General features: G+C 44.7%; 1 protein-coding gene across 2 annotated transcripts in view; it reads right to left on the bottom strand.

The window, feature by feature from the left end:
• Positions 1-516: 516 nt before the first annotated feature.
• Positions 517-20,979, bottom strand: part of LOC125459374 (uncharacterized) — a 47,897-nt gene continuing 27,434 nt past the window's right edge. For both annotated transcript variants that reach the window (XM_048545770.1, XM_048545771.1), the window contains 2 exons: positions 18,508-18,692; positions 517-5,221 (listed from right to left, as the gene is read on the bottom strand). In XM_048545770.1, the coding sequence (XP_048401727.1) occupies positions 4,373-5,221; positions 18,508-18,692 (1,034 nt within the window). In that variant the 3' untranslated portion in view covers positions 517-4,372. The remainder of the gene's footprint in view (positions 5,222-18,507; positions 18,693-20,979) is intronic.

The raw sequence follows: 20,979 nt of genomic DNA on the forward strand, positions 1-20,979 counted from the left end.
AGAATCCATCCTAAGGATAGCCAAATTGTTTGGAATTTGTGTGGAGTAAACTCCTCTGGTCATTTAAGTTTACCACAAAAGGAAAATGTTTTGCATTATTGATGACATTTACTTGATAGCATAGCAGTCAAGGTGAAAACAAAAATGACCCACTGTTCTTAAAGAAATTTTGCTGATATCCTTATTATGGTCCAACAAGTGTCTAATACAGACTAACAACTTGTACCTATGTTTCCGTCTCCAAAATTAACTACAAAGAAATCCACATGCATTCATTTATCTAATCTACAGTGCAAACCCTCTGCTGTAGAGACAGAAATACTCAGTTATACTTGGGGTTCAAATACACAGTGCAATATTTGTGTATGTATTCTATGCATCTGCATCCTGCAACTTAGCTAAAGTGGAGAGGTAATCAATAATGGGCCAGAAAATCCACTCACACAGAGACTACAAGCTGTTAATCTGCTCCCTCAGGTCAAGAAGAACAATGTAGTACCCATTTTTCCTTTTACATTTCAGCAATCATTTTTATTTTTTCATATTTAACAGTTTACATAAATTGTTTATTGTTTACAAATTTTGTGCTGTACATGGTGAAGGATCTGAACAGAGAATCAAGCATATCATGTTTCACTAGAGATCCAAGCTTCCTATATTCTGCCCTACCTCAGAATTCAGCGCACTGTGACATTTTTGTATTTTCTATGCTGGCTACGCCTGATGGAGGCTTGTGCATTGTTGGTGCTTAGGTCCATTCCTTCCTTGAATGCAATGTATGGGAATAGGTCGCATTAGAGAATATATAACTTTCTTATTTTGGTTTCTGGAAATGCAGCACACTCTTACGCTTTCATTACAGTGGCTCATGCTAAACCCACCACTCCTTATGTGGAGTGACTTTTTGAGAAAGACTCAATTTGAGCTACTCTACCTTATTAGGCAAAATTTAATGATTCTTTCCTAACATATCCATGTTAAAGTGCTACAAAGTATGACTATTTAGTGCCTTCCCTCCTCAACAGTTGAACAGTGCTCTATAAACCTCCATGGAACCAGGTATGTGGGAATGAAAATTGGAAATGCAGTTCATAATAATGCAAAAAAGAGTCAATAATAGCAAAGTAGTTGGGATCTTTACTAATAGCAAGTTTTTTTTTCTTTCTTATTTTGATATTCCCCAAAATGGCTGTTAAATTTACTAAGATTGAGTTAAAAAAGGTAAAAAAAAAACCCTGGAAGTGTTGAAAGAGAGGTAATTTACCTCAGAGAGTGCAAATCTCTGTCAACCATACACACCTGAGACAATTTTAACGTTCCTGCTCTACACAGGAATTAGCAATAGTAGTAGGGCCATTTGATCCCTCGATCCAGTCTGCCACAAGATCATGGCTAATCTGATTATAGCCTCAACTTCACCAGCTCCTATCACTGAAAACCACTGCCTCCCTTTGCCTTTGAAATGTTCAATCAATCAATCTGCCTCTAAGAAAGAGAGTCCCAAAACTCATGACCCTCTGAAGAAAAATATTTTGTTGAAAAATGTGGACTACATTTACTGTATATACTGTTAAATTTAAAATGCAATGGAAGGAAACTTTACCAAATTATGACTAAAGTACACTTATTTTTTCGAAATAAAAACGATCTTCTGAGACCGACAGTGGATCTGCGTGATTATCTCATTGATGGTGGTGGGATTTTGCTGTGCACGGGTTGTCTGCCCTATTTCCTGCATTACAAAAACATTGGCTGTGTAGATGTTGTGAGAAGTGCGATATAAAGGCAGCATTTTCTTCCTTGCTAACAAATTATTGCTACAGGGACAATGGGCTGAATCTTAATTTCCAAACAAAGTTGGAATCATGCAAGATGTTAAAATACAAAACAATCTTGAACAGGGATGAAACACATCTAGTTTCAGTTTAAAGTGGGTGGAGTGAGAAACGGGAGAGAAACCCATGTAGAAATGGTATTCGCAAATCGAACGTTATAATGAGGTCACAAGCTTAATTTTAACATCAATCTATTTTTGACTACAGGATTTCCCAGGCCTCAAAAAATTTGGCAGTTCAATGGAACTGTGAATCCAGGAGCTAAGTGTCTTTACTTGCAGACTAGGTGTAGCAGCAATGTTTACAAAATATTACCCTATAAATACTTCCCTAATAATTTCTCTGCTCCTCCAAGCCGAACATCGTAGCCATCCATCACTGTTGGGACCACCATACAGGATTACAATTAGACCAATCTTCCAAAATCAGCTACCCCTAGCTTACCAATGGATACTTCACTGAGTTCATGGAACTGCTTCCTTCCCAGTCCAAACAGCACACCTTCTCCATTGCTCTTCTCCCAGAGACCATCCCCACTCCATGGTTTGTAACCTCGCTAATGGTCCTGGATGCCTCCCTTTGTGGAGGAGGGTCTGTAAACACTTTCACTCCCTCAATACACTACCTTCCTCCTGGGCATTGGCCTAAGGAGGCTTCTCACCTGCTCAGCCACTAGCCTGTCAATCAGTCTGTTGTAGATGTGGGAACCCTATAAAAAATAAATACCCCTACACTTAAAATCTACAAGATGTCAGGAAACTGTTGTTTCTAGGTTTTTCTACCTTACAACTATACACACCCACCTTCAGTCTAAATTCCAGGCTAATTACTCCAATCCTATAATCAGGCAGATATGTTTTAGCACAAGATCAAGGAATTCCAGAGACTTTCAAATAAAATGACTTTGATATTAACCAACCCACCACCTGTAATGGGCTCCAGAGGGTCACAAGGATGGTCAATACATCCTCATACTGCTGACCATACCTGCTATTTTAACGCAACAGCAGGTGTTGGGACATCTGAGCACCCCACAGTGGAGATGTGGGACAATTAAGTGTTATATTTTAATCAGGATCCCAACAAAATGCAGCATTGAGAAACGTGGCAAACTGAAAGGTAGATGGGTGTTTCCAACTCCACAAGATAAGTACCACTTGCAAATCTGTGAGGGCCAGGAGAAACATGCGTGGTTCTGACACACTCTGCAAGGGAGCTGAGAGCTCGTCCCATGCCTGGATTGTTGGGAAAGGAAAAACTGTATTGTTACAGTAAATGACAAAAAAAACCTAGAGTTTGCTTAGTCACCCTTGGACAAGGCAAACTGGCATCAGTGATGCATAGGTATATCTCTCCAGTTAAACTTCGGTCATGGAGTAGAATTCACCTTATGTAAATGGATGATTATCCACAATGTAATACAGTCTGTGTCAGAGGTGGTCAACGACATCATAGTGGGAGCGGGATGGGAGAAGCCTATACCAGGAGCAAGGTGAGGGAAGCACGCACTGGGAGGATGGTGAAGGGAATTTGCATTGGGAACCAACTCGTTTTCAGCCTGGAAGTGACGTGAAGGCTGGAGAAATACTGACAGCCCCCAGAGGGAGTGGAAGAAAGAGTGAGGTGCCAGGAAAATAATAAAACAGACTAATTTTATTCTAACACATAGGCACCTTTATTTTACAAATTTTATCGGGCAGCTATTTCCCATCGTTTGGAGACTGACACCAGTCTTCTTATATCTTTGAGCCACCTAGAGGTGATGTTCAAAGTAAATTCAGCCTTATGTAAATCATGGCGATGGCATATAATTTTAAACCAAAGGTTTCAGATGCATAATGATGTAGGGGTGGCACTGAAACCAATAATTTGACTCCAACTTGTACACAGCTCAAACATCCTGTGACCAACTCTAGGAGGCAGCCTGGCATTGCTTGGACATTGCTAAAGTCACATTACAACTCCAGAACAATGCAACATTCAGAGACAATACAATCTTATATCATCATTGAGTTGTATACTCACTTATAGTATTGCATTCTATATTTCTGTGAATCTCATATTCCAAACTCCTATCTTCCTGAGTAGAACATTATGCACAGCCAGCCAGGTAACTGTGGCCTGTGAATATGCATCACACTCAATAATTATTGGCCCACGATCAGAACCTGTATTTTAATGGGACCCAAACATGATGAAAACAAGACAGTTTTCATGTTTTAAATATCTCAGTTTCCTTGTCTTATCTGAAGTTTTAATCTTAACTTATATTTAATACAAGAAACCTGTTACTGATACAGTTTACCATTTGGAAAATCAAGCCAAACATTAATACAAGAACTTAACACAGAAAGCGAAATGATAGGCTTATAAAAATGTACAGAAATGGTGCAGGAAGGAAATAGTTTGTCCTGGGTTTGTATCTCAAACAGCATATTCAAGCAGAGCAAACTTTCCTATGGTTTCTAAGTTTTAACTAATGGAAATTGAGAGCAAAATTTTAAGGCATTGATTTTAATAGCAATGAAAGTATCAAATTAGGTCCAAGCCATCTTTCGGGATAGGGCTTGTTTAAAACACTCAGGGTTCGTGTTCCCAGGTCTCAAAGACTTCTCAAGTGTTACTAAAAGATTTTGGTGGCATTCCTTGATATTGAGAGGGTACTTGGCTTTCACAAATTCATATGCAGTCATAAGCTGCATGTTCTGCTTCTGCATGAGGTACTGTATGATACAAGTCGGTGCCAGGGAATACCCATCCCGGCAGTGAATCAGGACACGTTTCTGTTTCTCTGTTGAAGCATTGATGCACTCATTAATGTCTTCAAAGCATCGTTGTTTCAAAGGGAAAACGTCGTCATTTGAAAAGTCATTGATGTCAACCTTGAGACGGGACCAACTGTGTTTGACATTCCTGGAGCAGGTGCATGGAATTAAACACATGTTCAACTCTCCAGGGAGGTTGCTCATATCGATGATGCTGTCTATGTTGTTCTTGCACAGGATACGTCCACTGTAGGCCGCATTGAGGTTCCCCACATAAATGTAGTCCGTTACCTTAGCAATGACTGGTTCAGTGTACTGCAGCTGCTCAGGAATGCTCTGTTTGCAGTCCTTTGGGCTGTCTGTTTTGCTTAAGGATTTGCGACTGTGGTTCTTCAGTTTTTTGGACCCAGACCTTGAAGGAGGGTTGGAGTCTGATTCTGAGCTGCTGTTCCATGGGGGTGAAAATAAGGAGAACCTGCTGGATGATTTAATTTTAGCCAGTGTTTCATTGGAACCTGATAAATTTGAGGTGGATGTGTTTGACCCAGAAGCGCAAAAGAGGGAAGCTCTCTCCAGAGAACCAGTGCTGCTACAAGCTCTAGTGGTATCAGCCTTTACCATCTGAAAAAGGTTTTAATAAAAACATTAGGAAAAAGATCACCATAATAAAAAAAATCCCTGAACTTAACAGTAATGCTTTTTTTCTTAAGTTGTGCACTATCAAAGAATACCAAAATTATTTCCATGTGCTTCTTAGTGATTTGATTTGTATATCAAATTTTCTATTCTGAACTTTGAACGTTCATGCCTTTTCATGCATTACTAGTTCTTTAAATAGATTGGCTTCAAAAAGCCAGCCAATAGGTCTAATACCACAGTCATTGCATTTGGGCACCAATTTAGGTTGGGATTCAGCAGTCAGCTCAAGGCTACATCCTGAAGTTTGATCCCATAAAACCTGCAAGACGTTCTCACCACTAATTACCACTCCAAATAATTTTAACACAAAACATTTACAAAATAGGGATTTGAAAAATATTTATAGTTAGGACGTTGGTAATTTTAGCAAGACTGTCACCCATTTCTAAGTTCCCTCAGGCCATTCAGAGTCAACCTTGTAGTTTGAACATGGAGGCATGCGTAGGCTAAACCAAGAAGGATTGGCATGTTCCCCTTCTTGAAGTCTTTATTGAAACTAAGGGACTTTTATGTTGGTCTTCCAGATGTCATTGTCATTTTCTCCAGCTGGGCCATAGATTAGCTCTCGGCTTCATTGAGTATTGCTGAGAAAAGACATTTTTAAAAATTATAACTTGCACTTAGTGGGAGATTTTCAAGTATGCCAATGTAAAGACGAGCAACAGTTTATGTTGTCTAAGAAAAGAATGTCGATCGGTCATCAAGTAGACTATGGTTGGTAGAGGCATTGTCATTCAGAATGAACCAGCTAGGTGATGACTGACAGTTAAAGCATTGTTTAAATGTAAACCAGGAAAGTTGACTTTGATTTGTCAAGGCATTGCTCTGATGAATAAAGCAAAGAATGGCTGTTTCCTATTTTGTTGAATTGAAACAAGTATAATGTGTTTATATGTTCTTTCTGTCTGCAAAGAATGGGACTCTAATGTTTGATTTATTTAAAGGCCTGACTGTATTCAAATACCAATCACAGTCCAATATTACTTCTAATATCAGTGACCTGTTATCAATCCAAAGACTTGATTCATTGATATCTGGATGGAAGGAAAGTGTTGGATTTCCTCAATCATCCACAACTTTTGAGATAGAATGAAACAAAACATGACAGACTTGCTCCATGCTTTACTGGATAAAGATGCTGCATAGTTCGGTAATAATAAGCCATAGAAAACAAAACTTTTTCAGTTTCGATCCTGGAGTTTGCTGAGTTCACTGATCAGAAATACAGTAGAAATGAGGAGACTAACATCTGCCTCAGTTACCAGACATTTCTGCTGAAAGCTACATGTATATGGATATCAGCTAAGGCAAGACCAATCTTGGTGTATGGAGTAACTTATTGTCATAACTTATTATCCGGGTACGATCAACCCCTAGATTCACACGTGAAAAATGAGAGAAACAATATCATCTACTTTCAGGCACCTACATCCAAACATTAAAGAACCTCATCTTCAGGGTAGGAAGGAAATATTATTTGGATAGTTATAACAACAACAGTAGAAAACAGAATGAGCAACTTATCCTAGTGGAATTGCCCCCAACAGTGCAGGTTTTACATGTTAGTATTCACTCATCATATTTACAAATGGGCCACATCTGCTCATAATCATTACCCTCTCAGAAAGCTGTGATATTCTACTGCTAGTCATGAATGTAAGTTACCAAATTGCTAAATTGTGGCAAGTGGCCAATAATGTGAGGAATCAAATAATCGCCCTGTTGTAAGAAAAATAAGCCTGGTGCTAGCAAAACACAATTTAATCCCAAACTGCTATTTTAATAAGAAATATGGGAATCTCTACCTTTCTCTTTAACTAGCACCCTACTTTCTGTAATGAGATTTCATTAGCAGTTTGGTACAATTTCACTCCACTTGCTGATTAGAAATGTGAAATTCTCCGAAAGCTGTGTTCGGCATGGTGAGATTAAAACTGTATCTTGTTAGCAAGTAACATTCTTACAGGTGATAAAACAGAGTAGCCTTGCCACATGTTTCTTACTTAGATAATAAAAATCTATTATATTTTAAAAATTATATTTAGGATCTCTAGAGAGTAGAAAGAGGCCATTCAGCCCATCGGGCCTGTGGAGAACACCCTATCCAGGCCAACCTCCTATCCTATACTCAAAACTCCACATTTCCCTTGGCTAACCCATTAGCCTTCACATCCCTGGACACTACAAGATAAATTATCATAGATCATAGAATCCCTACAGTGTGGAAACAGGCCCTTTGGCCCAACAAGTCCACAATGACCCACAGAACATCCCATTCAGATCCATTCCCCTATAACCCACCTAATCTACACATCTTTGAACACTATGGGTAATTTAGCATGGCCAATCCACCTAGACTGCACATCTTTGGGCTGTGGGAGGAAATCAGAGTACCCGGTGGAAACCCATCTAGACACGGGAGAATGTGCAAACTCCACACAGGCAGTTGCCCAGGGGTGGAATTGACCCTGGGTCCCTGGCGCTGTAAGGCCGCAGTGCTAACCACTAAGCCACCGTGCCGCCCAGTCAATCTACCTAATCTTCACTCTTTGGACACATCCCAAGATAAATATCTGCAGCAAAGCATTATTTTAAATTGTAAATTCATTTACAGACGACCAGCTTGAAAGTGTTATTTTAAATCCCCACTAAATAAGTCTACACCATAACACTATGGCCTTAGCTAAACGAATTGGAGCAACTCGGGGTATATCTCTACTCACACTTTCCTGAACATAGATTGTGCTTTTAATCTGGGAAAAAAACTCATCTGGTATCACAAGGTAACTGGATATACTGATCAACAAGACAGTTGGATTCAGAGTTTCAGCAGTACTCTGCTGTTTATACTTTACATTTGAAATGGGACATAGCCCACAGGAAATGCTTCTCAAAGCATTAATTTAGTGGTGAAAATAGACAAAGTCATAATACCACAGAAAACATGAATTTTCTGAGAAGTGGCAATCACTGTCTGATTGCCAATCTGCTCATTTCTTTTTCTGAAAAGACTAGGTTCTGCGTCTCTTCCACGAAAATTTGATACTGGCTCCTTCAGAAACAGAGGATTTTTCTGCAGCAGTCAGTTTGATGTGTTCTGAGATTTAACTATCCAGCAGCACAGCTAACCATTTTAACAAATATTGTGAAATAAATATACAAGGTAAGTGTGGGAATAGGGTGGCAGGATGCAATACAGGAGGGGAGGTGCCAGGGAATAGGGCATCAGATTGGTATGGTCCAGGGGGTGCCTGTGTGCCAGATTCTTAGGGTACGTCAGAATCTGTATCGATGGGTGCAGTAGGTGTGTTGGGTTCAGTGGTGGAAGAGGATGCTGACATCATGTCTCATGGGAGAGTGGGCCAGGTTTTGGTCCAGCTGCAAGAAAGAGTGGATGCTGGGTCTGGCAGTGGTGTCAGAAGTGTCTTGAGGGGGTGGGCGGAAATGGGTTGGCAGCAGGAGGGAGGGATCATGGATCATGTCCAGTGATAGGGGGACTAGGGTTGGTTCCATTGATGCCTGGCAGGGTCAGCGGTCTTCCTGAGTGATGTCAAGCTGACAGGCAGGCTGGTATTGGGTCCAATGGGGCTGTAGACATAGAGTGAGTCTCAGGGCCAGAGGGAAATGGTTTAAAAGGACAATAGAGGTGTTGGTGGCGAGGGTGTTGGTGGAATCTGTTGTCTAGTCCAGCAGGGGTGTCAGATTTGATAGTGGAAGGAAGAAAGCAGAGGCTGGCACTGGTGAGGAGTGGGTTAAGGGGTCAACGGGAAGATAGTGCTGATGGCTCTATCTGAGGGGAGGAGGGGATTATGGAACCAGGTTGTGTCAGTGTCTGGCCTGATTGAGGGGGATATTGGGATATTGTCATTTGTCTGGTCAGTGTAAAGGATGGGGCAAGTGTACTTCAGAGAGGTGTACAGCGAGGGGCTGGCTGTGTGCTATTTTCAGGGGTCACTTTTATTGTTCCCCGGGAATTAGAATAGGTTTTAAATTGTCTAACTTTTCCAGGGTAACTGTGAGTTTAAATGACAAAGAGATCACTGAATTCTCCATCATCAATTCAGAAAGTGTTCAGGGACAAGGTGTGACTGTAAGTGAGGCAGGTAGGGGGATTCTGAGTTCAGGAGTGCAGGGGCCTCAGCCCTTGACCTTGAGCAACAGGTATGAGATTCTTGCTCCCTGTATAGATGAGGGAAAGGACTGTGGACAGGATGAGCCAGCTGACCATGGCACCGTGGTGCAGAAGGTCATTCAAGAGGGGGGAGCAAAGAGTTATAGGGGATTCTATAATTAGAGGGACAGATAGTATCCTGTGCAAGCTGGACCGGGAGTCCCGCATGGTGTGTTGCCTGCCCAGTGCTAGGGTGCAGGACATCTCCGACCGGGTTGAAAGGATATTGGAGCGAGAGGGGGAGGATCCAGTTGTTGTGGTCCACGTTGGGACTAACAACATAGGCAAAGCTAGGGTAGAGGACCTGTTCAGGGATTATCAAGCACTAGGAAAGAAAATGAAGTACAGGTCCTCAAAGGTCATAATCGCCGGATTACTGCCCGAGCGACGTGCCAATTGGCATAGGGAAAAGAAAGTTAGGGAAGTAAACACGTGGCTAAGGGATTGGTGTGGGAAAGAGGGATTCCATTTCATGCGGCATTGGCATCAGTTTTGGAACCAGGGGGATCTGTATCGTTGGGACGGTCTCCACCTGAACCGATCCGGAAACAGTGTTCTAGCGAAAAGGATAAATAGGGTGGTCAGTAGGACTTTAAACTAGTGAGTCGGGGGGAAGGGAAAGTGAAAGAGACAGGGAGTATGGAGTTAAATGGAAAGGTAGGCAGCAGGATAGCATGTGTACAGGTGGATTTAAGCTCGAGGCAGACTAGGAATACAACAAAAAGGAAGGATAACTTAAGACATCTTGGGATTTCTAACCTCTCTAATAATAAGAAAGCTAGCATTAAGACACTTTATCTAAATGCTCGTAGTATTCGCAACAAAGTAGATGAATTAACAGCACAAATCCTCTTGAATGATTATGATGTGGTAGGCATCACAGAGACATGGTTGCAGGAAGTTCAGGACTGGCAGTTAAACATCCAAGGATTCACAACATATCGAAAAGACAGGGAGGTGGGCAGAGGGGGTGGGGTTGCCTTGTTAGTTAAGAATGGAATTAAATCTACGGCACTAAATGACATAGGGTCAGAAGATGTGGAGTCTGTGTGGGTGGAGTTGAGGAACCACAAAGGCAAAAAAACTATAATGGGGGTTATGTACAGACCTCCTAACAGTGATCAGGACCAGGGGCGCAAGATGCACCGAGAAATAAATAGGGCATGTCAGAAAGGCAAGGTCATGGTGATCATGGGGGACTTCAGTATGCAGGTGGATTGGGTGAATAATGTTGCTGGTGGATCTAAAGAAAGAGAATTCATGGAATGTTTGCAGGATGGCTTTTTGGAACAGCTTGTGATGGAGCACACAGGGGAGCAGGCTATTCTGGACTTAGTGCTATGTAATGAGCCAGACTTTATAAAAGACCTTAAAGTAAGGGAACACTTAAGAGGCTGCGATCATAATATGGTAGAGTTCAGTCTGCAGTTTGAAAGAGAGAAGGCAAAATTGGATGTAATGGTGTTACAGTTAAATAAAGGTAATTACAGGGGCATGAGAGAGGAATTGACGAAAATCAACTGGAAGCAGAGCCTAGCGGGAAGACTGTAGACCAACAATGGCAGGAGTTTCTGGCTGTAATTGAGGACACAGTACAGAGGTTCATGCCAAAGAAAAGAAAGTTTATCCGGGGTGGGATTAGACAGCCATGGCTGACAAAGGAAGTCAGGAAATATATCAAAGAAAAAGAGACAGCCTATAAAGTGGCCAAGAGCACTGGGAAATCAGAAGATTGGGAAGGCTACAAAAACAGACAGAGGATAACAAAGAGAGCAATAACGAAGGAGAAGATCAAATATGAAGGTAGGCTTGCTAGTAATATTAGAAATGATAGTAAAAGCTTCTTTCAATACATAAGAAACAAATGAGAGGCAAAAGTAGATATTGGGTCGCTCCAAATTGATGCTGGAAGGCTAGTGATGGGAGATAAGGAAATAGCTGAAGAACTTAATAAGTACTTTGCGTCAGTCTTCACAGTGGAAGACATGAGTAGTGTGCCAACAATTAGGGAGAGCCAGGGGGCAGAGTTGACTATGGTAGGCATTACAAAAGAGAAAGTGCTAGAAAAGCTAAAGGGTCTAAAAATTGATAAATCTCCTGGCCCCGATGGGCTACATCCTAGAGTTCTGAGGGAGGTGGCTGAGGAAATAGCGGAGGCTTTGGTCGTGATCTTTCAAATTCACTGGAGTCAGTGCAAGTCCCAGATGATTGGAAAATTGCTGTTGTAACGCCCATGCTTAAGAAAGGATCAAGGCAAAAGATGAAAAATTATAGGCCAATTAGCCTAACCTCAGTAGTTGGTAAAATTCTAGAATCCACTGTCAAGGATGAGATTTCTAAATTCCTGGAAGTGCAGGGTCAGATTAAAACAAGTCAGCATGGTTTTAGTAAGGGGAAGTCGTGCCTGACAAACCTGTTGGAATTCTTTGAAGAGGCAACAAGTATGTTAGACCAGGGGAACCCAGTAGATATTATCTATCTAGACTTCCAAAAGGCCTTTGATACAGTGCCTCACGGGAGGCTGCTGAGCAAGGTGAGGGCCCATGGTGTTCGAGGTGAGCTACTGGCTTGGATTGAGGATTGGCTGTCTCTCAGAAGGCAGAGAGTTGGGATAAAAGGCTCTTTTTCAGAATGGCAACCAGTGACAAGCGGTGTCCCGCAGGGTTCAGTGTTGGGGCCACAGCTGTTCACCTTATATATTAATGATCTGGGTGAAGTGACTGGGGGCATTCTGGCGAAGTATGCCGATGATACGAAGATAGGTGGACAGGCAGGTAGTACTGAGGAGGTGGGGAAGCTGCAGAAAGATTTAGACAGTTTAGGAGAGTGGTCCAGGAAATGGCTGATGAAATTCAATGTGAATAAATGTGAGGTTTTGCACTTTAGAAAAAAGAATACAGGCATGGACTATTTTCTAAATGGTGAGAAAATTAGCAAATCAGAAGTGCAAAGGGATCTGGGTCCAGGATTCTCTAAAGGTTAACTTGCAGGTAGAGTCCGTAATTAAGAAAGCGAATGTAATGTTGTCGTTTATCTCAAGAGGGTTGGAATATAAAAGCAGCGAAGTGCTTCTGAGGCTTTAAAAGGCTCTAGTTAGGCCCCATTTAGAATACTGTGTCCAATTTTGGGCCCCACACCTCAGGAAGGACATACTGGCACTGGAGTGTGTCCAGCGGAGATTCACACGGATGATCCCTGGAATGGTAGGTTTAACATATGATGAACAGCTAAGGATCCTGGGATTGTACTCATTAGAGTTTCGAAGGTTGAGGGGAGATCTAATAGAAACTTACAAGATAATGTATGGTTTAGAAGGGGTGGACGCTAGGAAGTTATTTTCGTTAGGCGGGGAGACTAGGACCCATGGGCACAGCCTTAAAATTAGAGGGGGTAAATTCAAACTGAAATGAAACCACATTTCTTCAGCCTGAGAGTGGTGGGCTTGTGGAATTCATTGCCGCAGAGTGCAGTGGAGGCCAGGACGTTGGATGCCTTCAAGGCAGAGATCGACAAATTCTTGATCTCACAAGGAATCAAGGGCTACGGGGAGAGTGCAGGGAAGTGGTGTCGAAATGCCCATCAGCCATGATTTAAATGGCAGAGTGGACTTGATGGGCTGAATGGCCTTACTTCCATTCATATGTCTTATGGTCTTATGGTCTATCAAGGTTTCGTTTCCCAGAAAATTCCAGATGCGGAAGAATTACCCAGAGTCTTCCATTTCATGGGCCCTACTCACAGATTCCACTAAGTCCGGGATTCCACATGGTCCCAACATGGAGCTCCAGTCTTTGATGTTTCAATGACTATCTGGCCATCAGGAAATTCAGACCAGGATTCATTGGTAAGGCAGAGTATTCATGCATAAATGTACGTTTTTATTCACCACAAAATGGGGCATGCTTCATTCAAAAACTTCCCTTTTGAACAAAATTTACTTTCCCTTGGCTTTTCTTCTAATTGACTGAGACATAATTATAACATGTCATTTGAAGAGAATGTGCATAATTGCATGAACTTCAAGGGGCCCTGTCCTTATTGGTGGGAATTGGAAAAAACACAACGCATGCTCAAAATGCACAGCAGAGACAATTTTGACTTCAATAGAAATAAAAACTGAGAAATTGATCAAAATGAGCCCTCCCAGACACAATAATAATACTTCATTTGTGTGTCCTGTTTGTTTTGAACAACTAGGTAAATTATCTCAGGATAATAAAATGTGAGGCTGGATGAACACAGCAGGCCAAGCAGCATCTCAGGAGCACAAAAGCTGACGTTTCGGGCCTAGACCCTTCATCAGAGAGGGGGATGGGGGGAGGGAACTGGAATAAATAGGGAGAGAGGGGGAGGCGGACCGAAGATGGAGAGTAAAGAAGATAGGTGGAGAGGGTGTAGGTGGGGAGGTAGGGAGGGGATAGGTCAGTCCAGGGAAGACGGACAGGTCAAGGAGGTGGGATGAGGTTAGTAGGTAGCTGGGGGTGCGGCTTGGGGTGGGAGGAAGGGATGGGTGAGAGGAAGAACCGGTTAGGGAGGCAGAGACAGGTTGGACTGGTTTTGGGATGCAGTGGGTGGGGGGGAAGAGCTGGGCTGGTTGTGTGGTGCAGTGGGGGGAGGGGATGAACTGGGCTGGTTGAGGGATGCAGTGGGGGAAGGGGAGATTTTGAAACTGGTGAAGTCCACATTGATACCATATGGCTGCAGGGTTCCCAGGCGGAATATGAGTTGCTGTTCCTGCAACCTTCGGGTGGCATCATTGTGGCAGTGCAGGAGGCCCATGATGGACATGTCATCAAGAGAATGGGAGGGGGAGTGGAAATGGTTTGCGACTGGGAGGTGCAGTTGTTTGTTGCGAACTGAGCGGAGGTGTTCTGCAAAGCGGTCCCCAAGCCTCCGCTTGGTTTCCCCAATGTAGAGAAAGCCGCACCGGGTACAGTGGATGCAGTATACCACATTGGCAGATGTGCAGGTGAACCTCTGCTTAATGTGGAATGTCATCTTGGGGCCTGGGATGGGGGTGAGGGAGGAGGTGTGGGGACAAGTGTAGCATTTCCTGCGGTTGCAGGGGAAGGTGCCGGGTGTGGTGGGGTTGGAGGGCAGTGTGGAGCGAACAAGGGAGTCACGGAGAGAGTGGTCTCTCCGGAAAGCAGACAGGGGTGGGGATGGAAAAATGTCTTGGGTGGTGGGGTCGGATTGTAAATGGCGGAAGTGTCGGAGGATAATGCGTTGTATCCGGAGGTTGGTAGGGTGGTGTGTGAGAACGAGGGGGATCCTCTTGGGGCGGTTGTGGCGGGGGCGGGGTGTGAGGGATGTGTCGCGGGAAATGCGGGAGACGCGGTCAAGGGCGTTCTCAATCACCGTGGGGGGGAAGTTGCGGTCCTTAAAGAACTTGGACATCTGGGATGTGCGGGAGTGGAATGTCTTATCGTGGGAGCAGATGCGGCGGAGGCGGAGGAATTGGGAATAGGGGATGGAATTTTTGCAGGAGGGTGGGTGGGAGGAGGTGTATTCTAGGTAGCTGTGGGAGTCGGTGGGCTTGTAATGGACATCAGTTACAAGCTGGTTGCCTGAGATGGAGACTGAGAGGTCCAGGAAGGTGAGGGATGTGCTGGAGATGGCCCAGGTGAACTGAAGGTTGGGGTGGAAGGTGTTGGTGAAGTGGATGAACTGTTCGAGCTCCTCTGGGGAGCAAGAGGCGGCGCCGATACAGTCATCAATGTACCGGAGGAAGAGGTGGGGTTTGGGGCCTGTGTAGGTGCGGAAGATGGACTGTTCCACGTAACCTACAAAGAGGCAGGCATAGCTGGGGCCCATGCGGGTGCCCATGGCCACCCCCTTAGTCTGTAGGAAGTGGGAGGAGTCAAAAGAGAAGTTGTTGAGTGTGAGGACGAGTTCCGCTAGGCGGATGAGAGTGTCGGTGGAGGGGGCCTGGTCGGGCCTGCGGGACAGGAAGAAGCGGAGGGCCTTGAGGCCATCTCCATGCGGAATGCAGGTGTACAGGGACTGGACGTCCATGGTGAATATGAGGTGTTGGGGGCCAGGGAATTGGAAGTCCTGGAGGAGGTGGAGGGCGTGGGTGGTGTCACGGACATAGGTGGGGAGTTCCTGGACCAAAGGGGAGAAAATGGAGTCCAGATAGGTGGAGATGAGTTCGGTGGGGCAGGAGCAGGCTGAGACGATGGGTCGACCAGGGCAGGCAGGTTTGTGGATTTTGGGAAGGAGATAGAAACGGGCCGTGCGGGGTTTGGGAACAATGAGGTTGGAGGCTGTGGGTGGGAGGTCCCCTGAGGTGATGAGGTCATGAATGGTGTTGGAGATGATGGTTTGGTGCTCGGGTGTGGGGTCATGATCGAGGAGGCGGTAGGAGGTGGTGTCGGAGAGTTGGCGTCTGGCCTCGGCGATGTAGAGGTCAGTACGCCATACTACCACTGCGCCACCCTTGTCTGCGGGTTTGATGGTGAGGTTGGGGTTGGAGCGGAGGGAGCGGAGGGCTGCCCGTTCTGCGGGGGAGAGGTTGGAGTGGGTGAGAGGGGTGGAGAGGTTGAGGCGGTTAATGTCTCGACGGCAGTTGGAGATGAAGAGGTCGAGGGAGGGTAGGAGGCCTGGGGGTGGTGTCCAGGAGGAGGACTTGTGTTGGAAGCGGGTGAAGGGGTCAGTGGAAGGAGGGTTGGGTTCCCGGTTGAAGAAGTAGGCATGCAGGCGAAGACGGCGGAAAAACTGCTCTATGTCCGACCGTGACTGGTATTCGTTGATGTGTGGTTGTAGGGGGACAAAGGTGAGCCCCTTGCTCAGGACTGACCGTTCGTCCTCAGTCAGTGGGAGGTCTGGGGGGATGGTGAAGATTCGGCAGGGCTCAGGGTGGCGGTCTCCAGGAATCTCCAGCATCTGCAGTTCCCATTATCTCTTAGGTAAATTATCTCTATGGACAGCATTTTGCCATGTTTCTTTACCTTTTTGAATGCTGTTAAATGCCCAGAATACTTTCCACAGCTTCTCTCTTCATAAAGCTGCCTTTACAAATGTTTATCAAATTTCTTTTTGTTTGGGATGAACAGCAATGTGCTGTTGAATTTCATGACGCTGTACGTGTAGCACAATACAGCATCTTTACAAAAAGGAGGAAAGGAACTTGCTTGCACATGTTTGAAACCATAGCTGGTTTATGTGACTCTTTTTACAAATATTACCAAAGATCAATTTTTAAAGTAAGTTGGGAGTAGAATGGACACTAATAAAGTCTCAGAGATAGTAGGGGTTGCAGATGCTGGAGAATCGGAGATAACAAGTTGTTACAGCTGGATGAACACAGCAGGCCAAGCAGCATCTTAGGAGCAGGAAACCTGATGTTTTGGGCCTAGGCCCTTCTTCAGAAATGGGGTACGGGGAGGAGGTTCTGAAATAAATAGGGAGAGCGGAGGAGGCGGATAGAAGATGGATAAAGGAGAAGATAGGTGGAGAGGAGACAGACCAGTCAAAGAGGTGGGGTTGGAGCCAGTAAAGGTGAGTGTAGGTGGGGAGGTAGGGAGGGGATAAGTCAGTCCAGGGAGGACGGACAGGTCAAGGGGGTGGGATGAGGTTAGTAGGTCGGAGATGGGGGTGGGGCTTGAGGTGGGAGGAGGGGATAGGTGAGAGGAAGGACAGGTTAGGGAGGCGGGGACGACCTGGGCTGGTTTTGGGATGCAGTAGGGAGAGGGGAGATTTTGAAGCTTGTGAAGTCCACATTGATACCATTGGGCTGCAGGGTTCCCAAGCAGAATATGAGTTGCTATTCCTGCAACCTTCGGGTAGCATCAATATGGCACTGCAATAAAGTCTCAGCCCTTTTACACCTGATCATGGTCTTGTGAAACAAAGTGCACTCTTTTTGCAGGGTGCCACCTGCTCACCGCTGACATCCAACTTTTCAGATGCTCACAGAACATCTGAAAAGTTGTTATTTCAGTGAGGTTTCTTGGGGCTTCTAGAGGCTGTGGGACTGGGCTGTAGAATGACTAACAGCCCTCAGAAAAGGATGGTGTGAATGTGATTACAAACTGAAGAAGAAAAAAAGAACAGATTAATTCAAATCCTTGAATAGTGCTGATGACCGTGTCAGTTTGACACTGAGTGAGGTGATTAATGCATGTCCAGTTCACACGCAAAAAAAATTACAGGGGCCAAGTGTTAATGGTTAGTACTGCTGCCTCGCTGTGCAAGGTACCTCTGTTCAATTCCAGCCTTCAGTGGCTGTCTGTCTGTGTGCAGTTTGCGCTTTTTCCCCATGTCTGTGTGAGCTTCTGTCAGGTGCTCCTGCTACCCCCATTGTCCAAAGATGTGTAGGTTGGTGGAGTGGCCATGCTAAGTTGTCCTGCAGTGTCCAGGCTAAGGGGATTAGCCATAGTAAATATTGGATTATGGGAATAGGGTGGGCGACTAGGTTTGTGTAAGATATTTTGAGCGTCAGTGGGACTTGATGGACCGAACAGCCTCTTTCCACACTGTAGCGGTCGTAAGATTCCTTTAGTCTGCATTTCTTCACCTATACTCCTCTTCTGGCAGCGGCACTGCTTTCTGATCAGTTGAATTCCAAAAATGTTGCTACCTTAAACCTCTTTAGTGGATTTCTAGGTTAGCCCACATAATATATACAACAGGGTTGAGGTCTTATTGAATCAGATATTAGATTATTAGTAATTAATAACTATAAGGTCTTAGACATACATTCATAGTATGGGTTATATGCTTACTTAGAATACTGTTACGTTATAGACATAGTTGACTGACTGTCTAACTGATTGACCAGACGCTGACTACCATAAAACCTTTTATACTACAGATACGTATGTTGTGATATCGTCCAGTTGTTTTAAAGATATAGTGCCTTTCTACAGCTGTGCAATAACCCAACACTCTCGATCCCAGTCAATACCTCAACAAAATACCCAGTCTGTTCAAGTATTTGGACACCATTATACACTTTGCCCGATAGTCCTTTTCAATAATGGCTACCCCCGCCACATGTAGAAGATACACCTCATACATTACTTATTGATCGTACCTGGGATTTCAGGCTGCTTTTAAAATCCTGGGATTCCAAAGCCACATATCTCCCATTGCCATCGGATGAGACAGACAAACAGAGAGGCCTGTGTGATCGAACAGGAAGCTTTGGAGTAGATGTCATGGTTATATGCTTGCAGTCTGGTCGATCACTTCTACTCATTACCAAATTTGGGCATGAGCCTATAAAACAGAAGAGAACATTAATGGTTTATATTCATGAAAAGTATTTTTGACTGGAAATCTACTCACCACTTCAGAAGTTCAGAAGGTGCTTCTTCATTCCCTGTTCAAATTCATAATGATGACCTTATATTCATTGCCACGTTCTCTCTGTGCCTATTCTATAAATCATTTACATAATTTTAAAGACCTGTATTACATTGCAACTCAAATGTAACCTTTGCAAATGAAAAGAGACCCATACCATTTGTGCTTTCGTAACAGGCGTAACTTCACAGCATCAAGAAACCAATTGTCCATGGAGGAGCCATTAAAGACAAAATTTGAAGCACTTGTGAACTGTGAGGAGGGTAGTGATAGATTTGTGATGGACACAGATATGCCATTGAAATGGAGGGAAACTTGGAATATGAAATTCAATGCAAGAAGGGTGAAGTCACAAAAACAGTTGACACACTCAGAAATACAGAAACACACACACACGCACACACACACACACACACACATACACACACAACTACTGAGGATTAGGAGACGCTAAACAAAGATGAAAGCAGGAGATGGTACAGTGTAATGCAACAGAATGCATTAAGAGGAAGATTGAGTAGCATGGAATATTATGAGAAGCAAAGGAATAAAATTCAAAGCAGTGATAGCTAGAAAGTACTAACAGAAAAACACCAGTAAGATTTCAGAGATAACAAGGTGGCGAGCTGGATGAACCCAGCAGGCCAGGCCAGACCTTTCTTCAGAAAGGTTCAGACCCAAAATGTCAGCTTTCCTGCTCCTCTGACGCTGCTTGGCCTGCTGTGTTCATCCAGCTCTACACCTTGATATCTCAGATTCTCCAGCATTGGCAGTTCCTACTATCTCTGGATAGGGAGAGAGAAAGGGATATTGGAAACTGAGGGAAAGGTTAGCCATAAGGGAGGAAGCTCCACTCCCGCACATCCCAGATGTCCACTTTCTTCAAGGACCGCAACTTTCCCCCCGCAGTGGTCGAGAATGCCTTTGACCGCGTTTCCCGCATTTCCCACAACACATCCCTCACACCCCGCCCCTGCCACAACCACCTTAAGAGGATCCCCCTCGTTCTCACACACCACCCTACCAACCTCCGGATACAACGCATCATCCTCCAACACTTCCGCCATCTACAGTCTGACCCCACCACCTAAGACATTTTTCCATCCCCACCCTTGTCTGCCTTCCAGAGAGACCACTCTCTCTGTGACTCCCTTGTCCACTCCACACTCCCCTCCAACCCCAGCACACCCGGCACCTTCCCCTGCAACCGCAGGAAGTGCTACACTTGCCCCCACACCACCTCCCTCACCCCCATCCCGGGCCCCAAGATGACTTTCCATATTAAGCAGATGTTCACCCGCACATCTGCCAATGTGGTATACTGTATCCACTGTACCCAGTGGGGCTTCCTCTACATTGGGGAAACCAAGCGGAGGCTTGGGAACCGCTTTGCAGAACACCTCCGCTCGGTTCGCAATAAACAACTGCACCTTCCAGTCGCAAACCATTTTAACTCCCCCTCCCATTCTTTAGACGACATGTCCATCATGGGCCTCCTGCAGTGCCACAATGATGCCACCCGAAGGTTGCAGGAACAGCAACTTATATTCCGCTTGGGAGCCCTGCAGCCCAATGGTATCAATGTGGACTTCACAAGATTCAAAATCTCCCCTTCCCCCACTGCATCCCAAAACCAGCCCAGCTTGTCCCCGCCTCTCTAACCTGTTCTTCCTCTTGCCTATCCCCTCCTCCCACCTCAAGCAGCACCTCCATTTCCTACCTATTAACCTCTTCCTGCCTCCTCGACCTATCCATCCTCCCTGGACTGACCTATCCCCTCCCTACCTCACCACCCATACTCTCCTCTCCACCTATCTTCTTTTCTCTCCATCTTCGGTCCGCCTCCCCGCCTCTCCCTATTTATTTCAGAACCCTCTCCCCATCCCCCTCTCTGATGAAGGGGCTAGACCTGAAACGTCAGCCTTTGTGCTCCTGAGATGCTGCTTGGCCTGCTGTGTTCATCCAGCTTCACACTTTGTTATCTTGGATTCTCCAGCATCTGCAGTTCCCATTATCTCTGAAGTGTTTACTGTACCTGCCTCGGGAGTGAGAGAAATGTTCAGAAGCCATTCTGATATATAAGCGGATACTTTAATGCACATGTTGGGCTTACCAATAATCAGGAAAAACTGCCTCCTGGAACTCCAACTGCTATAAAGGTCCTGGCTAAACACAGGTCTTCTGTGTGTCTCAGAAGAAA

The sequence above is a fragment of the Stegostoma tigrinum genome, chromosome 17 (genome assembly GCF_030684315.1).
Source record: "Stegostoma tigrinum isolate sSteTig4 chromosome 17, sSteTig4.hap1, whole genome shotgun sequence".
Lineage (NCBI taxonomy): Eukaryota > Metazoa > Chordata > Chondrichthyes > Orectolobiformes > Stegostomatidae > Stegostoma > Stegostoma tigrinum.